The following is a 26,155-nucleotide window of genomic DNA, read 5'->3' as shown; positions in this document are numbered from 1 at the left end:
TGCTTAAAATACTTTTGATGAAAGAGGTACAAAACAAGCTGTTATAATAATGTTTTATTCATTTTTCATGCGGTGAATGAGAGCAACCGGTCAGGCGTCTGCTCGGTCTACTGCGCTGGTCTTGTGTTTTGCAGTCGTGTCCTTTTTAGACAAGCGTCAGCTTTGTAGGATCTCTTCTCAAGTTTTGACCAATTCACACACCGGCTGTCTGCTGTTCATTTGACTGGTACATCAGTCTGAAGAGGCGCTCAGGGTTTCACCTCGCATCAGGACAAATACAACAAAATGGTAAGATTCTCAGCTCCATTTGAAAACGTTATCTACTAAGATCAGCAGCTCTGTTTGCACTTGAACGTTAGATATGTGCCCAACGTTTTGCTACCTGTTAGCTAGCATGCTAAGTTTAGCTCATCGTTTGTAGACGTGGCTCTTTTTCAACACCTCAAACCGTCCAAAACGCACCTTCTTTAAGATGGACAAGCACTAAATGTATTAATTATAACATTATATGTTCCTCAACACATATGGTTGAGACTGGGCGTGTTGGCCTAGCTTAGACGTCTTATACTCAATGAACGGTACGGACAACTAGTGAAGGCCTTTGCCATCAATCGCTGACATAAACACACACTGTACAGGTCAAAATGTAATTTAGCTATTCAAGAATCATTGTCAAATCTTTATCAGAATGTTGTCGGTTATATATATATATATATTTTTAGCTGTAAATACGTTTGAATGATGGACAGACATTGGACTGAACGTAAGGAAATGTGTATAACTGAGTTGACTCCTGTTCATGTGTATTTCTCCTGGCCTCTTCCCCTCAGCCTGGACCAGCAGCAAGTGCAACCAATGTTGGGGCATCTAGCCGTTCCCCCAGTAAGACAGTGGCTCCTCGCACAGCAGGCTCCACAGTCAGACAGAGGTAAACACACATAATCTACCAAACCCATACCTCTACTCTTTAGCCAGTGGAGTGATGGGTAAGCTCTCCTCTCCATCCAGATGTGTGACAGACCTGAATAAAAAGATTCAGCAGCACAATGATGATTCTTCCATGTATTACTTGAGCTCACAGAATTGTTTGAGGAGTATGGGAAAGATGCGACTCTTGTGAGTCAGTGCAAATTATTCATTGAATACCACTAAACATTCAAATTAAATGGTCATCTCCGCCTGCACACATTTCAACCGATTTTAAACCCCTATTGGACATTTAAATTTAGCGCTTTTATCCAAAGCGCTTTACAGTAATGACTGACATTCACCCATTCATACACATATTAACACACTGACGGCGGAGTCAACCACGCAGGGCGACAGCCAGCTCGTCTGGAGCAATTAGGGTGAGGTGTCTTGCTCAGGGACACCAGGCACTCAGCTAGGAGGAGCCGGGGATTGAACCGGCAATCTTGCAGTTGCCAGCCAACCCACTCTACCTCCTGAGCTAATGCCCCCCCCCCCCCCAGTAGAGTGTAGTGACCTGGAATCATGGAAGCTGTTGTTGCAACTCGCGGTCTTGTATACATCCATCCATTATCAATCCCCACTTATCCTGTATTCAGGGTTGTGGGGGAACTGGAGCCGATCCCAGCTGACATTGGGCGAAGGCAGGGTTCACCCTGGACAGGTTGCCAGACTATCACAGGGCTGACATGTAAAGACATACAAACATTCACACTCACACCTACAGACAATTTTAGAGTCATTAATGAACCTATCCCCATCCTGCATATCTTTGGACTGTGGGAGGAAGCCGGAGAACACGTAGAGAACCCACGCTGACACGGGGAGAACATGTAAACTAGACACAGAAGGAACCCGAACCCAGACTGGAACCCTTGTTGCTGTGAGGCGACAGTGCTTACCACTACACCACCGTGGAGCCCGTGTTGTTTACACAGACACTTCATTTATTTTTTTCCAGTTATTTTTTACATACATTTTTGTTTGCCTCCACTGTAGAAAAAGTATCCATTGAATACCACATTACATTAAACTTGAGAGAAGTTACGTGGTCATCTCAGCCAGCACACAGTCTCTATAATTATTTGCCAAATACCTTGTGCTGACCCCGCCTGATTATCATTATACTGTAAGGAATGATTGATCATTTTCAGATGGCCTTTCCCTTTATTTCTTTGTGTGGCCTGTGTAGATTAGAGCAGCAGATAGATGTTGTGCCGTGGGCTTAATCAGTGTGTAATCAGGGGCTCACTGTTATAGCTCATCATTACCCATTACTATCACCCTCTTCATTACTTCATTAACCTCCATTTAATCTCGTCACAAGAGTGAAGCAGCCATGAATCACAGCACTCTTTCATCAGCAGCTACTGTAGTTAGTCATATTCTGAATACAGTGTACAATGGCAAATCTTTTTTTCATTTTGACTTTTATTTTTTTTTTAAAATCAAAATGTTTCATTTTAAGAAACTGCTAGATGAGTAAAATTATCAGATTTTTACAAAATTGTGTCTGTACCATAGTGTCTATGAGTACTTTGCAACATGAAAATGACTCTTTCTGAATAAACGCATTTTAATAAGGATGCAACCGTTTACGATTATGGTCACAAACACTAGGCTATGTTGATACATTCTTGATTTGTTGAATGTGTGTGTGTTCTACAGGAAAGCGACCAGCAGTGGTACACGCAGCGGTGGCAGGACCACAGGATCAGCAGGCACCGGTGGCATGTGGCGCTTCTACACAGAAGACTCGCCAGGCCTCAAAGTGTAAGTGCAGTTTATGAAGCAGAACACCGGAACATACACACTCGCACACAAATTTACCTCTGACATTATTAACTTCCACTTACAAACACATACTAATTCTCAGTTCATTAGATTTCCAACACTTGCTAAATGTTTGTCAGAATAGCAGGAAATTGGACGAACATGCCTCTGCGGTAATTTTAATTTATTATATATATATATATATATATATATATATATATATATATATATATATATATATTTATTTATTTATTTATTTATTAAAGGGTACTTTTATTTATATATATATATATATATATATATATATATATATATATATATATATATATATATATATATAAATTAAAGGGTACTTTTATTTATATATATATATATATATATATATATTTATATTTATATTTATATTTATTAATAATTATGTGCTATGAAAGTGCACTTTAAGAAAACTCTCAAACTTTTATTCTGCTGCATCCTCACCCCAATATTAGAGAAGGCGTCCTGTCTCCTGGCCATAGCTGGCCGTGGTTGATCGATGGTGCTGTGGTTGTTATTGAGTGTGTCTCTCCAGCAGTCGAAGGAGGGCAGATTCGCCATACAGTGCTGTATATCGAGTGCGTGTTTGTTCCTGCGTTAGACGCTGGCCTCAAAGCTTCATTAAAGGATGCACTCCGAAAGGTCAACTCAATTACAGCCTTCTGACAGGGAGAGGAGGGGGGCCGCTGAGGAGATGGTTGGCATGGCAATGCTGCTACTTAGTGATGCACCCCTCCACCCCACCCCCCACTCAGTCCCTCCTTCAGAGAAGAGAGCGCCTCCTTGTTTCCTAAGCTCATCAATAAAATCAGCCACTCCACTAAGACTCTCGCTTTTGTCGGGGTTTAGAGCAAATGATGGGATTTTGTATGTGTTTGGTTGCTGATCCGTTTCTCTTTATTGTGACAGCGGCCCGGTGCCAGTGCTGGTGATGAGTCTGCTCTTCATTGCTTCAGTCTTCATGCTGCACATCTGGGGGAAGTACACCCGCTCTTAAAGTCCACTTGATGACCTCTGACCCTACGCCTCAGCTTCTTAACACATTGGACCTGGACCAAACAACAAATGAACAACAACCGTACTCCCCTGGTTCCCTCCTGCACTATCACAACAACATAGACACACAAACTTTTTTTTATGCAACAGTTTCAGTACATGATCTTCATCTGCACTGATGTTGGTCTCCACCTTGTTGCTTTTACCCCTCCTGTGTTTTTAAGATCTGATGGAGTGAGCGGGAGGAAGCCATGCTAGCCCACCTCCAGATGTAATATCTGTGTGTGTGTGTGTGTGTGTGTGTGTATATGGCCCTCCTTCCAGGCAGCAGCATGTCCCCGCCAATGCTGCATTAAGGTTCAGTGCAGTACTCAAGGACAGTGTTGTTTTTCAGGCCCCAGCAAATATTTCCAGCCTGAATTTCATTTTTTGTTAAAAGCATTTGTACAAATGTAATTGTAATATTGTACAATAAAAAGGTAAAACTGTGTTGTTTCAGACATTCAACCTCAACCATTTTCAGTTCACTCAACATACAGATGACTGAAAACATTAAGGGAGTTGGGAACCTTTTGTTTCTACAAAAAATGCTTTGAATACATTTACATTTCACTGTGAGTGACGGTTCACCTATTTACATTTTACATTTACATTTAGGTCATTTAGCAGATGCTTTTGTCCAAAGCGACTTACAATAAGTACATTTGTCAAAAGAAGGAAACAAAGAAACCACAACATATCATTGCCGATAAAGTAAGAGCTAAAGTAGTAAAGTAGTACTTCAAGAGCAACAGTGCTACGATCAGAGTGCTATAGGTGATTGTTGAAATGGTTTAAACAAATTCCAGCAACCCTGTTTGAGGTTTTTGCTCACTTATTTTTAATTAGCTCAGTATTAAATGGAACCTAAAACCACATTATAAAATCAATTTGAATTGTCTTCAACAAAATCACACAGCATCCACCTATTCAAAAGCATCTTATTTGCATGAGCAACGGTCCAGGCTTGTCTTTACACAATAATACCAGCTGCTTTGAGCTGATTGACTGGATGGAAGTGTACTCTTCAGTATGCATATCTGTAGTCTTCAGGGTCAGTAATCAGACTTTTGTATGATTACCTAAATACTGACAGTTACATACTAGCATATTATTTCCTCCTCTGTCCATTTGAATCTTAATTTAGTGCATTTTGGAGAATAGAGCATAACAATCAGCTGACACATTAGGGAAAGTGTAAACTTCTGAATATAAGCACAGGAAGATAATACTTTCAAAAAACAGTGCACGTTGTAATCAAAAGGAATATTTCTGCTTTAGGTTTTCCTGTAAAAATGTTCTTGGTCTGAATTTTGCCCAGGTGTTTTTCTGTCTATTCCTGCAGGTGGCGCTGCAGACTATTTTCTGAAGAGCACCGTCTCAGAGAATATCAAGTTATAACTCACCAAGTGAAGGCATGAACACATGTTCTGTTTTTACCTCGTCTCATCATCATCATGCTTGTATGATGTTTCTGTCAATGGTACAGTCACAGGTCTACATGTGACCCCAAAGAGCAGCTAAAGCAGCCAAAAATAAATTCTGACGGAATTCATTTTTAGTTAAAAAAAAATTCTAAACCATGAAGATCTAATCATAATAATTGTTAATTTCTAAAACAAATCCCACATTATTTTCATCAGAGGAACAACATCCCCTGTCATGCGGACAGTCTGGCCACAAAGCACCAAACGCGTCATAATAACTGCTGAGTTGATTGTATTTAGATTAAAATCAGCAGAAGTGAACTGAGTGATCCAAAGTCAATGATGAGAAATAGTTTCAGATTTGATTTGTCCACATCAAGTTTAAACAGTGTGGACCCTTACAAAGAATTTATGACATGATGTTCAGTACGATGACGATGTGAGCTGGCTGGTTGTTTTCTAGTTGTAGAAGTAGTTCTGGCCCAACCTGCATCACCAGGTGACCTGTGTTGAATATAAAACCACCAGCTGGCTTGTACTGCGTGTGTGTGTGTGTGTGTGTGTGTGTGTGTGTGTGTGTGTGTGTGTGTGTGTGTGCGTGTGTGTGTGTACCTTATGTTAAACGTAGCATTCGGATCCTGTTCATTAATTCATTCTGTTGCTATGGCGCTGCTTTCCCACAGGCTTCCAGTGTTCGTGGTAAACTCGGGCACTACTGCCACATCATTCTCCCTATCGTCCCTGTCTGAGACACACACACACACACACACACAGATACACTTACAAACTCTGTGGCCCAATTCATGGTGGCACAACACGGCAGTGAGCCAGAATAATTCAACAGAACAATTAAATATGAAGTAGCCGTGGTGACGCCGTCCCTCAGAGTCAAGCAGGCCCCGGCAGCATGCAGCGCTCCACACGGCCGCCTGCAACCTGTAGTTCCAAACTCCTCTTGACACCGTCTTCACAAGTCAACTCAGTGCTGCATCAACGGGTAATAATGAGGTGGAATCTTTTTTTCTTCTTAACACTGGGAACAGAGTGTTTTGGCCAGACGGACATCAATAATGCTGTTAAATCGATCGTATTGAAGCACTACGATGTTTTTGTTGAGTTGATTTGACACAATCCTCTAGTTAGTATAAATAACATAATACTTATATTTAACATAGCCAGGTTTTTTTCTCAAGAAAGCACTTTGCCAAAAATATTGATCTTTAGAAGTTGATATCATGAATTCAGAGTTAGTGAGTTGCACCTCACTAAAATAGGTTTGTGTTTCCCTTCATTCTCCAGTAATGAGCAAACAATATTCAACAGATATAAATAGATTTAAACAGATATATTTCTATTCGACACAAATCCTCCTGAACATTCACGTGTACGGTGACGGTGGGAAAAGAGAGAAAGAAAAGAAGTTTTCTTCAGAGCGCTTCTTTTCTGTGTCTTTTTCACCAGAAACCCATATCCTGTGAACAAACCGCACACTTTTACAGGGGATGGTCCCTTACAGAGAGAGGTGAGCATGCAGCATGCACATGTGTGCACACACACACACACACACACACACGGAGACCTGTAAATAGGTCACATGTATTTTTGTTCTACATAAGTCATGCTGCTCTGCGGTTTAGGAAAAAGAAACTGTTTAAGCCAGTCTCTCTCATCTCTACTGGCCTGTCACTCTCTCACTCATCCATCACACACACGTTTATGGCCGTAGACGTCCCGCCCTGCAGGTAAACACAGCCATCAGGATATCAGCTGCAGCAGAGGCCTTAAGATATGAAACCCGTCTTTCCTTTCCAAAGACCGCGCAGATTATTCCTTCTTTAGATGCGTGTGAGCGCCCAGTCATGCACACGCGTATGTCAAGTATGTGTGTGTATTTTTGAACGGATCACATGGTTGGCAAAGCGTGGAATGAATCGACGGGCGAGTGGAATCGATCCAGGCTCCCCGACCAACTGAATCCTGAGGGATGTCCCAAAACCTGAGGGTGGGTTACCAGGACGCAGGGACACCTGTGACAGGATCTGCACTACGACATGCTATGAAAGCTGTACATAGGCCGTAAAGTTTTTTGTTTTGTCTACACAAATGTATTATAGGTGGAGCATCTGGTGACTTGTTGCCCTGATGAAGAAATGTTTGTATAAAAAGTTCTCAAAGTTGACCTTTTACCATTTGTCAGATACTGTACTCTGCCTTTGTATTATGTAGTAAAAATAAGGAGTTGTGCAAAGGCAAAAGGCAGTAACTGACATATATATATATATATATATATATATATATATATATATATATATATATATATATATATATATAGAAGGGTAACTGCAGTTGCGGCTTTCTGCCATGGTTGCTTGTATGGTTTTGGGAGTTACGGTGAACAACCCTCTATTTTTTTTGAAAAAGCAGTCAAATTGAGTATAGATATTTATCCACATGATAAAGGAAGTCTTTAATATCCCAAAAATGACAATAATTCATTTTTGACTAAAAATGCAGTAACTGCCTTATAGGGCAGATTTGCAGATAAAGTGTGTCTGTAGTTTATCATTTTGAGAAACAATAAACAAACTTTTCCCAAGTAAAAGGTCTCTGCATTTACTTGGCATTTACTTAAAAATGATAAAGTTGATTTAAAAAGTTGTGTTTCTCTCAAAAATTATACTTTCTCTACCTTTTTATGCAAACTCGTTTCTGTATTTCTGTAGCATTTTGTATTGCTTTTGCTGTCAATTGTACTTTCTTAATATTCTTTACTATTTACTACTGGGCAGCCCAATAAACTACTGTATATATAGCAGCTCAAAATGCTGCTGTACTACAGTTGGTGAATAAATAAATTACAAAGTTTTACTGTTACTTTCCACCTGTGAGGATCGGACGCTTGAAGAATCCACGTTTTAATGATGCATGAACGTGTTTGTGAAAGTGTGTTACGGCGTCCTGGTCGCTGCGATCATAAGACCAGTAATCAGTCAGCAAATAGTCAGGATTGCAGCCAATTGGTGCAACACTCTGTTAATCAGCAGGTCTGCTGAGAGGTGCGAACTTGTTCACTGTAAAATAATCTGACTCCATATTTTGCATCCAGACCACATGGTCGCTGTCATATGAACTGTATGGGTCACGAGTGTTGGAGGGAGCTGGGGCAGAGAGAGAGTTTGTGAATGTGTGTGTGTGTGTGTGTGTGTGTGTGTGTGTGTGTGTGTGTGTGTGTGTGTGTGTGTGTGTGTGTGTGAGAGAGAGAAGGCTCCCTGATCTTTTTGGACTCTTCTCCAGAGGGAAATAAGAGCGTCAGAGTCGCAGCCAAGGCTGATTCTGCATCTCTCAGTACCTCATGCCTCGCTCTCTAAACCTCTATGTGACAAACACTCACCGCATGCTTTATGCATGAAAGACAGCTGTGTGCAACGTGGTTGAGCTGTGACAGGAAATACAAGTCATAATAAGTGCTTATATTTCTATTAAGTTCTGTCCCATCTGTCCAGGCTGCGTTCCAGCAGAAGTGTAACTGTTAGTTGGTTTGTAGTGAAAGAGACAGAACTGTTTATTGTAAGGGACCGTTCGGTATTTATGGAATGGACCACTGGAGGAAAATAGGGGGGGTTATGTCTTGGGGGGGGGGGGGGGGGGGGGGATTCCTCAGCTTTCCATTTTTAATATAGTATAAAACATGCAACACATTCATTTGTTTAAAGTTATATGTTTGGCCTTTTATTGCTGGAACAGATATTCTCCACGTGATGTTCTTGATGTGAAATATTAATAACTGACCATTCGTCACTCAATATTTGTGATGTGACATATTGAGTTGATAAATTGTCCGGGTGTCATATTAATTCTGCCATGTCGATTGCAGGGTCATGTTAAAATAAATGATATCACCGGGGGGTTATGCAATGGATGGAGAAATAGTCAAATGTACATTTTCACACGTCTTGTGAGGTGAACGCTGGGCCTCACTTTAATGCTCTGGATATTGAATTGACAGAGCAAACAGCTGTCTGGAATCCCATATTATGGCCACAAGTTTGTGATAGATTCATCAAGTCATTGATTGAATTTATATATTCGACTAGAGTGGATAAAACAGAGTAAGAACATATTATTCATAAATTAAAAAATTAAAAATAAATTCATTCATATTTCTCAACCCGTAAATGAGATCCAGTGCAATGTGTTAAGATAAGAACAACAAGTATATTAGAGGTCAAAAGTAATAAAATGAAAAAAGGAAATGTAGTAAATGTATCAACAAAAAACTGAGAAATTAAGTTGAATGACATAAGAAGTTTTTTGGGGGGTTTTTAAACAGTCAATAGACAATTTAGATAGAGATGGAAATTGAGATCTTGAAGAAGGATACGGCTCCAACGGTTGAGGCTGAAAGCACAAAGGAAAGAAAACAAATATACAGAGAGTTGAAAGGAAAAGAGGTTGAGCTCAAGCACGAGGTAAAACAAAGACAGATATCTGAAGAGAGATGTGAATAACTACAGGAAGATGGAAACAAGTGGAGACAGTTGAACGTGGGAGCAAACAGAAAAGTCATTGAACGGGTCTGTAGTGATGATCTATGTAAAGAATTTAAAAGAATGGAACAATGAGGAGGCTCGACTAAAGGCAGAGATGAGGGCTGATTAAAACCTGAAAGGAGAGGAAACAAAACAATTCTTTGTTGCGAAGACAGCAAACACGGTGCGAGAGGATCAGTTCAAATACAAACGGTGGCTCAAACAGCAGAATATAAAGTTAAATATCAAGTGTAAGTGAGTTTATTGTGTGGGTATGGGAGGGGGGTTACGATAAGGAGAATCCCAGGATGAAGGCCACGGTGCCCCCTGTAACCTTTTGGTACACATCCCCTCCGGCCGGGTGATGCCCCGTGTGACTGCCACAGGCAGGGCCAACTGGGCTGTGATGTCATAAGCATGTGTCCCCCAGCACCCCCATCCCGAACCTCCCCACCATCAACTGCCAGGAGGCAGCAGAGCGGATCAGACTGGACCCTCAGGGACACTCTGGCCACGCTGGACTAATTTAAGGAGGAGGGAGGCAGCGACACCGCTGAGGGTCTCAGGTGTCAGCCTTGTGCTTTCTAATATTAAAGACACTTGGTGTGTGTGTGTGTGTGTGTGTGTGTGTGTTGTTTATGTGCCGTGTATTTTTAGGTGTCTGTATTTTCCACTCCTTGTGCAGCGCTCCGGGGCAGCGACAGAGGGGAGAGGTGAGGCAGCAGATGGAGGGGGGGGGGACCTGGAGGGATCACCTGGCTCTTGTGTATAATAATGTTCGCCATTCAAATATATCCACGTAGTCTGAACTATGTTCAGAGCAATTTTCCAGTTTATTTTAGCACATACTTCTTAGCAAATTGCTGCCATATTTGTGACATATTTGTATCAAATAAAAAAATAAATAAAAAATTCTGGGCTAATTTGCTTTCACTGAGTCAAACATTAAAAAACCCACATTAGCAGCAGAAATAGTCCAAATAATGACGTTCTTTCTTTTTTTCCTTTTTCTTTTGCAGGTTTTTCTTAAACAGAGAGCCAAGCCAGCTCTATCATAGTCATAGTTGTCATTTTCTTGGCTGGCTCATCTGTGCTGCTCTCTTAAATTCAACACTTCCTACATGACATGAACATAAAACAGTATTCTGATGTTCAAATGTGAAAGCTGAAACATGGGTTGTAAATCTTGGCCTTACTTTGTGTAGAACGTTAGTACCATAGTGCCAAATGAGATGAAATAGAAAGTATTTTTGGTGCCAAGAAAATTATCTTGTCAAGTTAATTGACTTGTGTTGTATGTTTGTACAAGCTACAGATGCATGATGGGTGTGGTAAGGTGGCTCCTTTTCTCTCTTTTAAAGGGACATTTTTCTCTCCATTGGTTATCACAACATCCGTCATTAATGCATACAAACATTCTAGTATCTACCAAAGGTGTGGCAGCGGTCTATGATCAGCCTTCCACAGAATGAGCGGCAGAGCGGCATTGTTGATGAATGAGAGGAAGGCCGTCACAGTGTGAGAGTAGCCTTCAGTCACATGTCTGACGAACAGACGTGAACATGACCCTTTCTATGATAAACTAACAAATAACATCAACAAAAGTTAGGACCGCTCCGTCATCCTCTGCCGCTGTGCTTCATAATGTGTTAAAGGCGTTCCTGAAAGGTTCTAACGAGAACATATCAGTGAGTTTCCTCTCACTTTAAACGGCATTAAGGGATTTCTTGGCCACTCGGGGGCAAACAAGCTGTAAGCAAAACACACAACGCCGAGGAACATTAGCATTAGTTGTCCAACTGATTAATGTAAGTCCAATATTCATTCTCCTTTGAGTTCTCTTTTTGGTCTCAACCAACTTCCTGAGGCAAATATCTCGCTCTTTAGCCGCAAAATGCTCCATTATGTTCACCACCTAGTTAGCTCGTTGCTAATATTGTCATTTGGTGTTGGGCAGGTAGCAGGAAGTAGGTTTAATAAGAGCTGTTTGTTGTTGTTGAAAACAGCTACCTGCTGCATCAGGAAATGGCACTGATGCAAATAGTGACAGTGAACAGAACATTTTCCAACAATAAGCTAAAGGACTCTGTAATGGGTGCTTATAGCAGCTTCTTTCATAGTATACATATTCATTTAATCAGTTATTATAAAAATATTGATTGGTGAAACTTTCTATCTCATAGCTTTTCTCGCCAACTCAGTTCGTCATGAATTTCCGCGAAATATTCTGTGATCATATTCCAATAGTTTCAATCTTGCATGACCCCGTTATCAACAACAGCTTCCTCCGAAACTTTATTTGCATACGACATACGCTCTTGCAGTTCTGAGGCATGTTCATTCCATCTTAACAGGTCTGTCAAGGCAAGTTTTTGCGTGTTTGCCATTGTGGCAGGTGATGGTGCATTACGCAATCCTACGTGTTCAGGGAGTGGAAGTGATGAAGGAGTGGAGACACACTGCGAGTCGGTTTCTCAGAGTGCATACCCCCGGCTTCACATACAAATATGAATATTAGAATTTTACAGCTGCTGCGCCTGCATCACTTTAGGTATCGCAGCGCTAAGTGGTCAGCTTAATGCATGCGGATGCAAAGAAATGCAATTCTCCGGCAGCCGACAGCAGCGCTCCCTCAACTCTCACCCAGTGTCTTCCTGTGAACCGGCAGCTGCAGCCGTGACACACTGCCCTGACTTACACGTCCTAGTTACGTCAGCTTTTACTGCATACGAGAAACATTGACATATTAGGCTCAGTTTTACAGCCTTGGCTCTTTGGTGCTGAATGGGCACATACCACAGTATGACAGCTAATCTCTCTCTCGCTCACCTGCCCATCTGCTGCAGGTCTGAGCAGGGAATTCCCTCATAATGCTCAAGTGTAAATCAGAGTGTTTGGGGGGGCTTCTGTGCGTTTTGTTCATGAGCAGGGATTTGTGTGTGAGAGCATACACATGTCAAAGCCTCGAGCGTTAGAGAGGATAATAACATAATGACAGGCCAGTGCCCCAGTCATAATTCTCTAGAAGCCGCGGGGTGAGGTGTCGGTTTGTGGTGTGTCGGGGAAAGAAAATATGATAGAAGCTTATTCTTCTTCTGTTACCTGCTGTCTCATAACCCTTTACCTTCCCCCTTGTTATTCTACTTATTAACCTCAATCCTTTTCCTACAGTGCTGGAAGTATTTAGATATTTTAGTACAAGCACCGGTACAATAATAGAAGTGTTATCATCAAAATGTACTTAGAGTATCAAAAGTAAAATGGCCAGTGTAACTCGTACTTGATAATTAGCATTAGCATTGCTTTCTAGCCGAGGGGTCGGGACAGTCCACAGGGTCACAAGACAAATCTGAGGGGGCGTGAGATGGTTAACAGAAAGAAGTTCTGTTCCACAAATTTCTGTTTGTGAAATATGAATAATTTTACAACTTTGGGGCTCAAACTTTTATTTCAATGAAACCAAGCTAGGTAGAAATGTGATGAAACTCAGATATTAAAACATCAAAGTTGACTCTCTTTTTTGGTCAAACACCAAAAAGTTTGAGAACCAACTAAAAAGCAACAAGTTACAACAGCGGTCAGAAAAATGTAGTTGGGTAAAAAGTAATATTTTATGAAGTAACAAACTAATACTCTCGTGTACCTGACTAAATGTACTTTGTTGCTTTCCACCGCTGCTCTCTTCCTCCACATCCTTTCACCTCACCCGCTCTGGGCTCCTGCTTCCTTCTGTTGTTCAGTAGCTGCTCACATGAATACAAAAGCACAAAGATACGATCTGCTGGGGGGTGAAAAATGCAGACTTGCAGATTTTTCTCGCAGAGATTTGTCAGGATGAATGACTGATGCGGGGGGACACGCAGTAAACACGAGTAAACATAACAGGAGGAGCATCGGACGTTTAGCAGTTTCTCTATGAATTATTAAGAAGCCGAAGAATACAAGGAAACACAGGAGATTGCCTTGTTTTTCTTTTATGAGGGTGTTTCATATTGATGACTTTTCCGTGAGTCAGTGATTTGTTCCCAAACAGAAATAACTTGGATTCGGCTTCGTGTTTTTGGAAAGTTAACAATGACCTTTTAGGATACTTTAAAAGGTTTTCTCAATTAGACTGAATTAGTTGCAGATTTACAAGGTCACACAAATAAATACATCAACGTGGCTCTGAGGAGTGTATGATACCGGTTGTCGTTGGATGTCACGTCTAATATCGTCACATGGCCACTGGAGCTCTATTATTCATGAGATCAATTCTGGGATTCAACCAGGCCTGATACCGTACAACCGTTCTCCCCAAGGCTCTCCCCCCTCCATCCTTCCTCCTCCATATTTCTCAGAAGATTATTTTCCCTTCACACTCTTTTCCGCTGAGATTGAGTTGTGAGAGCAGCGAACATGAAAACCGCGTGTTCACCTCAAGGGGATGACAGCCGGTAAGAGGCAGTGAGGCGGACGGCGATGTCAGATACCCAACAATGAGCAGGTAAGTGTGAACTTGTGCTGCGTGTCCCACAATTCATGAGCTTTATCTCTCATTCACTTTCCCCTCCAAGATAAACACTCAGTCGGTGACTCAATAGTGAGCAGTAAATCAGGATTTTGGACACTAATCATTACCGCTGCTTCACTGACAAGTGTGGTGCAGGAATGCATAATCAGTAACCGAGGCTCAGTTGGATTTTGCAGCACAAGGTGACCTGCATGTTGACCTCCTTTTCTGGTAATTCAACTAGTTTTAAAATGCTTTGCTTTGATAAAAAGTGCAGTGTAAGCAATTTTTTTTAAAGATTTTTTTTTTTCGTTAGAGTGCCGTTCAAGCCTTTTTATTCCTTTTTCAGACAGTGTGGAAACAGGGAGAGAGAGGGAGATGACATGCAGGAAGTGTGTCCCGGGCAAGGGTTGACCACCATGTCGAGGACGTTGTGCATGGGGCGGCTGCCCTGACCACTGCGCTACCGACCCCCCCACAGTATAAGCAGTTTAATAGTGTAACAAGAGGGGTGCTGGATAGCTCAGTGACAGAGTTGTTGCCTCATGCATCCTCACTGCAGCGGCCCTGGGTTTGAATCCGCCCGGCGGCCCTCTCTGCATGTCTCCCCCCTCTCTCTCCCCCTTTCACTCTCACGCTGCCAATAAAGGCCAAAAAATAACTTATAAATACATGAGCCTCTAAACAAAGTAATATTCATACTCAAATCTAAGTCAGAACTAAGAGACAATCATGTTGCGAGATCACCCCAGCTGACCCCAAAACCGGCCAGTGGAGTGTGTGTGTGTGTGTGTGTGTGTTTGTGTGTGTGTGCGTGGGGGGGGGGACAAATGGCTTGACTTCCGGACACCTAGCTCAGCCCATCAGCGGCTGGTAAAAGTTACATATTACAATCCGCAAATCCTCCAACACTCAACATGCAACAGTTCCACCCACATAACCCCAAAAACATGCATATTTGTATTCTTCCATGTGGAAAACATGACTGGTGTGCCAGCAGCCGGAGCGACAGGGAACCGGAAACTATCCATGCATGCTGCTTGATGCCTCCGAGGTCCATCAAATATGCACAACCACCAGAATCACTATACATAAAGGACCACACACACACGGACACACACACACACAAACTCAACCACTCGCCATTGCTCATCACTTATGTGAGAATCTGTGAGTTTGACCCACGCTATGTCGCTACACACACAGGGCCGGTTGTAGTACATGTGTACCTGTAGTACATTTGGACTTGTCACAGTTGGAGAAGTACAGGTGTTACTATTGACATTACCAGTGGTTGTAGACTAGAAGGAAAAATACCTAAACTCCCACATTAAAACAGTCCAAATTAGTTAAAGGATTTTTTAGATCAAATCAGGATATTTGCAAAGTCTTGAGGTTAAATATCCAGCCCCATTCAAGCGAGAGCTGTTCGTCTAAAGTGTCCTGTGTTGACCCACCATGGATGTGCTTTCAGAGCTGCAAATGAAAACGGGCTACCAGAAACATTTGTACCAGCTCATACATTTACACACTGACATGCAAACTAATTCAGTGTAAAACTGCCTCTAATACGATCTGTCCTGCGTGTCCAACCAAACGTATCAGTGTTTCATAGCAACCCACAAACATTTCCACGTCCGGTACCCATCAGGCTCATAATGCCTGAGAACTACAACTCACAGGCCCTGGGAACTACAACTTCCAATAGAGAGAGACGTCAATGTGTCTGCGTGTCAGTCTCCCTGGCTGCGATGTTGCTGCAGGGCTTGCGTATGGGCCGCCTGTGCGTGGACGCCTGGACAGTGATGTCAGAGCACGCAGGCTGCGGCGGCGGTCAGTGAAGTCAGGTTGAGGTCTGGGACCAGTGGAGCTGCAGCAGCTGGAACAGGCTCCCAAGGGAAAGCTGGGAAAGCGGCCACAAAACCCCACCTCCTCCCCCCCAAAGGACACAGTGAGAGAGAGAGAGAGAGAGAGAGAGAGAGAGAGAGAGAGAGAGAGAGAGAGAGAGAGTGAGACAGAGAGAGAGAGAGTGAGACAGAGAGAGAGAGACAGAGAGAGACACAGAGAGAGAGAGAGGGAGAGAGAGACAGAGAGAGAGACAGAGAGAGACACAGAGAGAGAGAGAGGGAGAGAGAGACAGAGAGAGGGAGAGAGAGAGAGGGAGAGCTGGGGGCGACCCCGACTACAGCATGTTATTAGTGGATGCATTGTGATGCTGTTCTCTTGCCATGTACCACTTTGTTGTACGTAGTCACTAAAATCATCTCGTGCATGTGTGTACGCGTGTGTGTTTGTGTGTGTGTGTGTGTGTGTGTGTGTGAGCACAGGAAGCAGCGGTGACGCTCTCTCACCAGCCACCATGGATATTACAATGGAAAGCCCGGGCCTCTGAGCAGCCGTCCCCGGCCTCCAGCACATCCATGGAAAACTACCATCGGGCAGCCGTGTGGTTGTAGCGGCCAGCTGCTGGGTCTACTAACGAACAGCGGCTCAGTAAAGGCTGAGTCAGGACACAGTCTTTGTACGCGTGTGTGTTTGGGGACAGTGGGGAGATGATGGCAAAGCAAAGTGGTGAACACACACTCACATGCTCTCACTCCTGACACCTGTGAGGATAAACATCGATTTCTTTGACTGACGTTAACACCCTGTTGAGTAAACACACACCTTAACTCACACCACGGCAACAACGCGCGGCGGGCCCGGCACACTCAGATGCATCTAAGTACCTCTGCCGCGTCTACAGCCGTCTGGGCCGCGGCGACAGGCCCAACAAATAGCGCCAGTTCAGGGTTCAGAGCAGCTCTAGCTCCAGCTCCCCAACACACAGAGCCGCTAATGCAGCACATACCTGTATTATGGTTGAAAAAGCCTCCCGTTGTCAACACGGTTCACTGGCATGCCCCATAGGGAGAGAAACACACAGACACAGGTCACACTCGGAATCACTCCCTACGTGTTCTCGCACTCGAACCCAAGGCCAAGACATTTCTCGGATGAGAAAGATGAGACATCCAGGCAATAAACACTACTTTGCCCCCATAACATGTCCTCTTTCAGACCAGTGGAAAGAAAACATCGTAAATACACGTTCAGGTGTTTATTTTACGACACTTAGTTCATTTGCGTTCCAGAAAATGTAATAATAATACAAAATTGTAATTATACAAAAGAATGTCTTGTAAATAACCAACTGGGGGAATTTAATCTATTAGGTTTTTTGTTTAAAGTCCCAGTCGGTAAGTCAGGCGGATGGAGGGCACTCTGTCTACGTGCACGTAGAGGCACACTTTTTTTTCTAAAACCGTATGATTTATGTTGTTCTATCGGAGCATTAGTGTCGGCTTCAGTGAATATGATCAAAAAAATGTAATCCTATTCAACTGTAGTGTCTTCAAAACATACATTTACATCACCTCTTCAGCAGAAATTACCAAACTTCACTCCTGTCTATAATCTGAAGGGTGAGGGTTTGTTTAATCCATAGCTGATTTATGGAATATAGTAAAACATGTATTCTTTTATGGCTGTATGTTCTTTTTTATAGAGTGATACAAATAGATGTATACAGTATGTCAAGAAAATAAAATAATATCGTTTTATAACATGGCCTTATTCAATGTCAGATTATTGTTCTGGAAAATGCAAGTAAATTAGCACATATTTGATGATATATGACATGATAAATGTGATCATTTAAGGAATCGGATAGAAGGACCAGCACGGGAGCAAAGCAAATCCTGCTGTGGATGTGGGAAATGAATTTTAGCAATTTAAGGCCCACTTAGAAAAAAATCATGAGTAATTTAATCGTATGCTATATCTAAAATATTTTCATTGCATCATATCGTGCTAACCATTCTTAAAACTAAAATGTTGGCACGAGAGCAACGTAATACATTTATTCTGCTGTCTGATCTCTACTTCTCACATGCATCTTTGCTAATAACCGGACTTTTTAAAACCCTTCTCCAGTCTACTAGTGCAGGTGTAGTCTGAGCGAGTCCCAACGAGTCGTTCAGCGTGGAGGCATGCAGGAAAAAAAAGATTTTCTTCAAGAATTCAAGGCCACACGGGACGAGTTATTGATAATCAAATGTTTTTTGTGCATAAAGTATTCGTGTGTGACTGCTCCTATCACCCCAATGAGTTTTACATGTTTGCCTTCTGGTTCTCTTTTCAGACTCCTTTTAATTCAAATGAACAGCTATAAAAAACCTCCCTCCTCCATCTCTCAACTTAACTCTGAGCATAACTGAGCATATATACTTCAAATATAATCTTATTACATTTTACTTTTCTCATAATCTTTCTTGTTAGTGTGTGTTTCTCCGTTTACCCATTTGTATTTTGTATTAATGCGACATGAGCTTTGTGTTTTGGATCTCTGTTTCACTGCAGCACGGCCAGTTTGCCTACAAATAAAATGATTCATAATATTTGCCAAAACAAAAGGACGGGGTCAACCCTCGGTTGGTCATTCAGGCTTACAGCTGCAGCACTTGCACTCTAACAATCCCAGATGTTAGTGAATTAAACAGTTACTGCATTATGTAAGATACCTAACACTCACAGCTATTCCTGTTTTATAACTTCCATTTAAAAATGTTTGAATATGTAAGTCTTTACTTAGTGATGCTTTAATGCATTCTCTGGTTCCAGCGCTTTTACTGTTGCAGCTGATTTATACACTCTTTATACACTCTTTACCCCGGCATCACACGAAACATTAAAGACACTATATGTCTTTGACAGGCATTTTATAGCACAGTTTTAAGAACAAAGAACTTTTCTGTTCACTTTCAGCATGTTTAATCTGGTTATCCATACTCATTAACACCATTCCTTCCAGATACAGAAGGGCCTTTAGTCTAAAGAAATATATTTGATTTCATCTACACAGATATTATTTGATTTGTCGCTCCCCCTGACATCGCCATGCGCACAACAAACTCAAAGAGAGCCGCAAGCAGGGACATCACAAAGGACTGAATGTGAAAAAAGCATATTGAGGCAAAATAAAAGGGGGGGCATTTATTTTCAGGGGGAGAAACTATTCTCACATGAAGGGCACGATGGGATTTTGTAATGGTGTGAAGGAAACTTCATCTGCGTAGTTCCCCTAAGGCTGCAAGCTGATAAAAACATTCAACTCAGGACGTCAGAATTAGATGTGAAAATGTGTCCTCGGGTGCAGGCTGAAGTTATAGCGCGTGTTCTAGAAAGACAAATTATGTTTTTAATCTACTTTCATGAAGAAATGTGATCAAATGCGCAATTGGGTCAGTAAGTGTGTATGCGTGTTTGTTAGTGATGTTAGATGCAAACAGAGACACAGCGAATGAGTCCCGAGGGGGCAGTCAGAATTCTGTGAATGAATTCCTCTCCTGTACCAAAGCCTTCTGCTTCTTCTGGGTATAAATGTGCAACAGTCAAGTAATGACAAGCAAATCTGCTTTACATTTTACTCCTCGACAATTTAGAATTTTACTCCACTGCACTTTTGAGCACTCTTTAGCTTGAGGTAATAACTATTAACAAAATAAAATGTGATGCACTGCTACGGATGAAACCACCAAAGAGTATATACAAACAGCTGCAGGAGAAAAATGTTCCTTGCTATTTAATGCATCAGTAATAATATAATGTGTAATATTGCAAGTACTTTTGCTCCTGCAGGACTTAAGGTGTGCATGTTGCTGCGTATAAACTTGCATCCATCACCACATTTAACAACTCCACTTATCCCGCTTGTTTCCCCGTCTTCCTGTCATTTCTAATAACGGAATCAAGCCAAGACAGAAACAGGGTTACGTCCCTCTTCTCTTCTCTCATCTTAAGGATGGATCTGAGATCTGAGAGACGAGTGAAAAAATTCATATAAATCGAGTGGCGAGGAGACAATGTCCTGAAGGTGTGAGACTGAAGGAGGCTGGGGGGGGGGGGTGTATGGTGCAGGAACATGCTAGAGGAAAAAGGCGTGTTCCCCTTTGGCAGCGTGGCGCGGTGTGAATCCACCGGTGCCATCCGATGCCTGTTTGTGACAGTGCAGCAGTGTGCGGCAGACGCTGAGAAAAGATCTGGTGGCTATAAATAGGCGGCGTGTTAAAGAGGCACATTGTAAATAAAGTGCTCTGGTGTGGTGTCACTTTACACCCCCGCCACCTCCACCCCCTCTTGGTCTCAGACCCAGGCTCTACCGGACTCCTCTTAACAGTTTCATTATGCCAGAGTGCGTCATGAGCTCTGGAAAAAAAGAAAGGAAAAAAAAGAAAGAAAACACAGGAAGAAAGGGAGAAAGAAAGAAATGAAAGACGGGGGCTGGCAGTGGTGTGCATGGGACAGAGTATGCTCAAGGTGTGTGTGTGTGTGTGTGTGTGTGCGTGTGTGTGTGTGTGCGCGCGCGTTGTTATGTAACTGAGGCCAGGATTCCCCTGAGTCCTCTGGTGTTTGCAGGTTTGGGAAGCTTTAAGTCCAAGAGAACACCTCCATCTCCTCTCCTCTCGCCTCCTTCTCCTCTCGCCTCCCTTCCATCATAGACCAGATGAGAAAGTCCTTTACCGGGTGTGGTGTGGTCCTGGGCCAGGACTCCCTGAGTCCTCCTGTGTTTGCAGGTTTGGGAAGCTTCCTAAAGAGAACAGAGGCGTACTGAGAGGAAGGTGATCTGCTCCCCTCTCCATCCCCTCCTGTCTCCCCCCTTCCATCACCTTACCTCATGTCTCCTCACCCTTTCCTTCTCTCGTTACTTCCATCATCTTCTCTCAATCCTTCTCTCCCTCTTCTCCTCTAATTTTTCTCTCTCTCCTGTCTCTATATCCTCTGTCTTCTTTCTCCCCCTTTGCCTCTCCTCTCATTTCCTCGTTTCCTCTCCTCAAGCGTTCTATTCCATCTTCTTTTCCCGTAACTTCTATCGCCTCCACTTGTCTCCTCTCCTCTCTCCTCCCATCCTTCTTCTTCTTGCTTTGTCTCCATTTTCTCCTCATAAACCTGATAAGAAAGGCCTTTGCTGGGTGTGGAGTGGTCTGTGTGTAGGCACATACTCATTGTGTCCACTGTGGGTGTAGGTGTGTGTGTGTGTGTGTGTGTGTATGGGTGTAGCTGTGTATGGGTGTGTGTGCGTGGGTAGGTGAATTCCTCTGATCGCATATAAAATCCTTCCTATGACATCACAAAGTGACGTCCCTTGACATTCAAATGTCCGGTAAGGCAGTGTGTGTGTGTGTGTGTGTGTGTGTGTGTGTGTGTGTGTGTGTGTGTGTGTGTGTGTGTGTGTGTGTGTGTGTGTGTGTGTGTGTGTCTATGCTTGCACATCTGGCAAGGATTTTCAAGAGATTTTTCCCCTTCGTTTCTTTTCAGCTTGAACAAGCGACTTCTTTACAAGACAAAAGTCGGATACATGCAGTCTCTCTCTCTCTCTCTCTCTCTCTCTCTCTCTCTCACACACACACACACACACACACGCACACACACTATGTGACGCAACAGCTACTGGTCATGTTCCCAAGGTCCTGTTCTCAGAGCAGTCTGACTGGAGGCCTTTGTGTGCGCTCACTTTAAAAATAAAACTGGAGCAGGGTTACCACGCACACACAAAGGCGCGTACACACGCTCACTCGCTCTTTGTGCCTGAACTAAGCCTGACCCAAGGTGGAAAAGGAGCCCACTGCCAACTCATGATGCCGTTTAAGTAAAGTGTGTGTGGATGTATGTGTACTGCCATACTGTATTCATGTGTGTATTATTCCACTCAGCCTCCTCCTTCAAGTGTAATTATGGGCTTGTGTAACCCATGTGTATATGAGCACACACACACACACACACACACACACACACACACACACACACACACACACACACACACACACACACACACGTGCCTTGAACATGATCACACCACCTGTCATTTTACGGTGGTGCACAGAAACACGATCCCCCACAAATTACAGGGCCCTCATTAAACGCGTCAAACTCTTCATAACTCCTCATAACTTGAGGAGCCTTTCTGCTCTGACAGTGTTACTTACTGACCCTCTCCAGGACTCCCGTTACAGTACTGCAGCAACATCCCGGATCCTGGGAGGAGTTCAGGATCAGAATAGTTTCACCATAACTTCCACCGCTGACATGTCATCACGGTCAGCTGCACATCACAAAAAGACATTTGACAGAATCGCCATTATAAGATGATGTCCAGTAGGACGAGCTGAAACTCTAACAGCCTTGACGTGATGACTTCTTTAGGAAGTTTCCAACTTGAAATTGCACATATTGAAAACAAGGCAATGGCGCTAGTTTTATCTTAATCCACGGCATAGAGTAATTTGCGTGTTGAAGATCCCTCGGAAAACTTGAAAGTTGCAATTTGAGGTTTAAGAGCAGGTTTTCACCCGCCAGCAGTGGTACGCCTTCTGGCAAAATTTTCATCCAAACGATGTCAATTATCGTGAAAGCACCTCGAGTCCTTACACGTCCATCACTGACAGCCACACAGGAGTTCAAAAACTTCACTGTGCCATGTTTTACCAATTGAGAAACCCTCAACTCAAGATGCACTTAATTAGCTTTGTCTCCTAACTCCGAGTTCCCCTTGCCTTCTCCATTAGCTTCTACTCCAAAAACACCTCAGCCACAAATGAATCACTGCCTTCCTGAAGGCTTCCAGGCTGCATGTCACAACAAGTACAGATGATAGTGAGAGCTCTCGCCGCAGATTAGCAATCCTTTGCCACAACAAGGCCCCAGAGTTTCACTGCAATGATAATAAAGGAGGCAAATGTAAATGGAGTCAATTGGTGAAAAAAAAGAGATAGAAAAGTCCCCCTTTAAATATCCCCTTTACATTCATTTTTCAGTTATTCCGAGTCAAGGGTCAAAATAAGATTTCAAATATTCCTTTTTCCTCATTTTTAATTCTATTTTAAAACCTGTTTGAGCTATTATGCACTTTTATATGTCTATATATTAGTTGTTGATATCCATTTTCAATTCCATCTCTTGATTGATGACATAAATAGATGACATTTTGATAAACAAATTGCTTCATAAGCATTTGTAAGACTCCCAGAGCGTTCAGCCCCATCCCTTTGAATGAAAAATATCACTGCTCTGGTTTCACGTAACGTAGCGTGATCCCTGGCGGGTCAGCAGTCAGGCCGCATCACAAGGCAACCCCTCCTCCGGACACTCGGAACCCTTCCAGGGATCCAAATAACCGGCAGGACCTTCAGGGGGGGGACACCTGCTGAATCAGGCGCTTCTACGCCACAGAGTGTGATGGAAACTGATCCACTAATATCAGTCGTGTGGCTATTAGTGTCCTGTACAAACACTCTGCTGTCTGTTAATACTGTAACCTGGCACACACACACGCGCTGCTCTATAAAAGCACACTCACGCGGTGGCTGTCACACATACCTGATCTGGTTTCAGCCGCACAAACCATCCCGGCGACTCATTATACAAGCAGGCATGGGCCCACATATGCAGATACGCACCGCAAATACACACACACACACACATTAGTTGGCCAGCTCTCAGTAGTGTCCCGTTCAGCAGACACTTGAAAGGACACCCTGGAGAGGGGTCCTTTTCACAGTAATAGTGCCCGGCAGCACTTAGCGCAGCCCCGGCGGCTCACTCCCACTGTAGTGAAGGGGATGAGGGTTCTCAATTCCATGGCAGCCTCCTCTCCTCCTCCCGCTGAGTGGGGGGAAGAAGAGTCTCTCATGGACACAGCACTCCACCGGCTGCACACTCACGCGCACTCCAGAGCACTCACTTATCCGTCGACCACCGACGAGTACCAGATCTCAACTTGGAGTGAACGAACAAGTGGGAATTGGCGATGAGTGTGAAATATTTCTGATTATATTCAGATGGCTCACACTCAAAACGCTGGAACTCAACAAGCAAATGAGCACGAGCGGATTGGAAAAAATGCATTGCCCAGCATACACATGGGTGTTACAAAAAGAAATAAAAATCATTATACAGTGTGTTAGTAAGCTGTTGGGCTGCCACATACTGACAGCATTGGAATTATCCTCCAGGCAACATCTACTGTTTACCTTCAGATTGTCCTGAGTTGTTCCTCATATTATTATGAACCACCGTTCACAGGCAACCTTCAAACTCATGGATAGTCCAAATAGATCCTATTCTATCGTGTCACTGGTGGCTGAGAGCTTTTTAATGCAGTGCCGATTCTGTCACGAATCTCCCAAAGGTGTTCAATTGGGTTATTGGGTTATTGGGTTATGGGGTTAAGATCTGGTGAGTGCAAAGGCCATCACACACATTTCCACTCACTCAACCATTGGGGAATCTCTCATCATGCATGGAAACATCTGCATTTGTTCCTATATAATCCATTCTACACTATCTGGTTTTACTTGCACACAAAACTCTACATACTTATTATATTTATATTCAAAAATCAGTCGGATGTTTGCTGACCCATCGTTTGGGCTAATTCCCTTAGTGCCTCCTTAGAGAAGTATTAAAAGGTTTTTGACAAAGGTGATTGGAAGAAACAGTTAGGCGAGGGTAATTTCCTGTTTAGACATAACAGCGGCAGGTTTCTGAGTGTGGTCCTTAACACCAGGAAACACTTTTGGGACGATGTGGAACACTGAACATCCTGGGCCGACCCCCTTAACGCTCCCCCAGCTGAATGGGAGCAGATCCATGCAGCCAGGTTCCACAATCGGCATATACACGCCCACGCTTCTGGCATGAGATATTCCACAATCACATATGGGTGCACTGTAGTGTTTGGGTGTCCACATACCTTTGGCCATGTATTGTAGCTGCTACCCCTATCAAGGGATAAACCTGTGTCTGTACCAGCTGACTCTGTTGTGTTGTGTAAACACAGGCGAGTGCCGACCCTCACTTTACCCTCATTGTGGAAAAATGAACCCGAGAGGCTGTGGGTTGGACACGGACAGGCGTGAGCACAGCGTGAGGGTAAGCGGAGCTATGGCGTAAACCTGTCTTTCAACAGGTTATCTTTAATCTCTCCCTCCGTCTTCCTTCCTCTCAGCCTTCCTGGCACATATTCTATAGGTGTGCGTTTGCCAGCTCAGCATCGCCATTGGAATTCATCACGCGAGGTTCGGTGCGGCCGGGATTACAGCAGCATTCCCTGCTGCTCAGTCACGACGTAAATTCAGCTCATCCAAGTGGATATCTGGGCTTTCTGGTCTGTGTAGTTCTTGGCTCAGGATCTAGACAGGATGAGCATAATACTAAGACTTTAGGAATCAGGAAGATAGTTCCTGGGATGCCTGGAATTCCTTCCGGAAACTTTGCTGTCTGACATAGAGGGTGCATTAAAGTCCAGCGGACTGTGTGTGTGTGTTTGAAACATAGAGAGTGAAAGTGAGTTACAGCTACCATCTACCTCTCTCTCCCTTCCTTTTGAGGCCAGAGCCGGCTGCATCTATTCACGAGAGTAGAATTATGGGACAGTTATTCGGAGGAGCCTATTATGGTATGAGGACACAACATGTCTCACTCCCACACACACACACACACACACACACACACACTCGTTACACCATCGCAGGTGATGGGAATCAGGATGTTCCAGTGTTATCAGACCAGAATGTGATGATGCTGTGGATTCCTCGCATACCCAAGTGGTCAGGTTTAATCCTCGCTATAGACGAGTTGCAGATGATTGTCTAATAGCAGTCCGACGTCCAATAAAACATAATCTACGATTGGGCCATTGCACTCATGAAGTCATGCAGCGGAAAAAGGAACGCGGCTCACAGATGAAAGGAATGCAGAGGGACGGAGGCCGAATCTGCCAGATTAGAGACACACTTTCTTCGTTGCTTGTACCATCAGTTCAAAAAAACATTTCCTGCATGTCGACACCAGAGACAGAT

General features: G+C 43.2%; 2 protein-coding genes across 2 annotated transcripts in view; both read left to right on the top strand.

The window, feature by feature from the left end:
- The window catches only part of stx17 (syntaxin 17), a 300,626-nt gene that overhangs the window by 209,400 nt on the left and 65,071 nt on the right, over positions 1-26,155 (top strand). The window lies entirely within an intron of this gene.
- On the top strand, positions 135-4,259 carry sec61b (SEC61 translocon subunit beta). Its single transcript, XM_084026532.1, has 4 exons — positions 135-288; positions 831-928; positions 2,638-2,742; positions 3,685-4,259. Exons 1-4 carry the CDS (start codon positions 286-288, stop codon positions 3,770-3,772), a joined length of 294 nt encoding a protein of 97 aa, XP_083882658.1. The 5' UTR covers positions 135-285; the 3' UTR covers positions 3,773-4,259.

The sequence above is a fragment of the Eutrigla gurnardus genome (genome assembly GCF_963514095.1).
Source record: "Eutrigla gurnardus genome assembly, chromosome: 14".
In the NCBI taxonomy this organism is placed as follows: domain Eukaryota; kingdom Metazoa; phylum Chordata; class Actinopteri; order Perciformes; family Triglidae; genus Eutrigla; species Eutrigla gurnardus.
The sequence above is the reverse complement of the archived record's forward strand: the minus strand, read 5'-3'. Positions and strand labels throughout refer to the sequence as shown.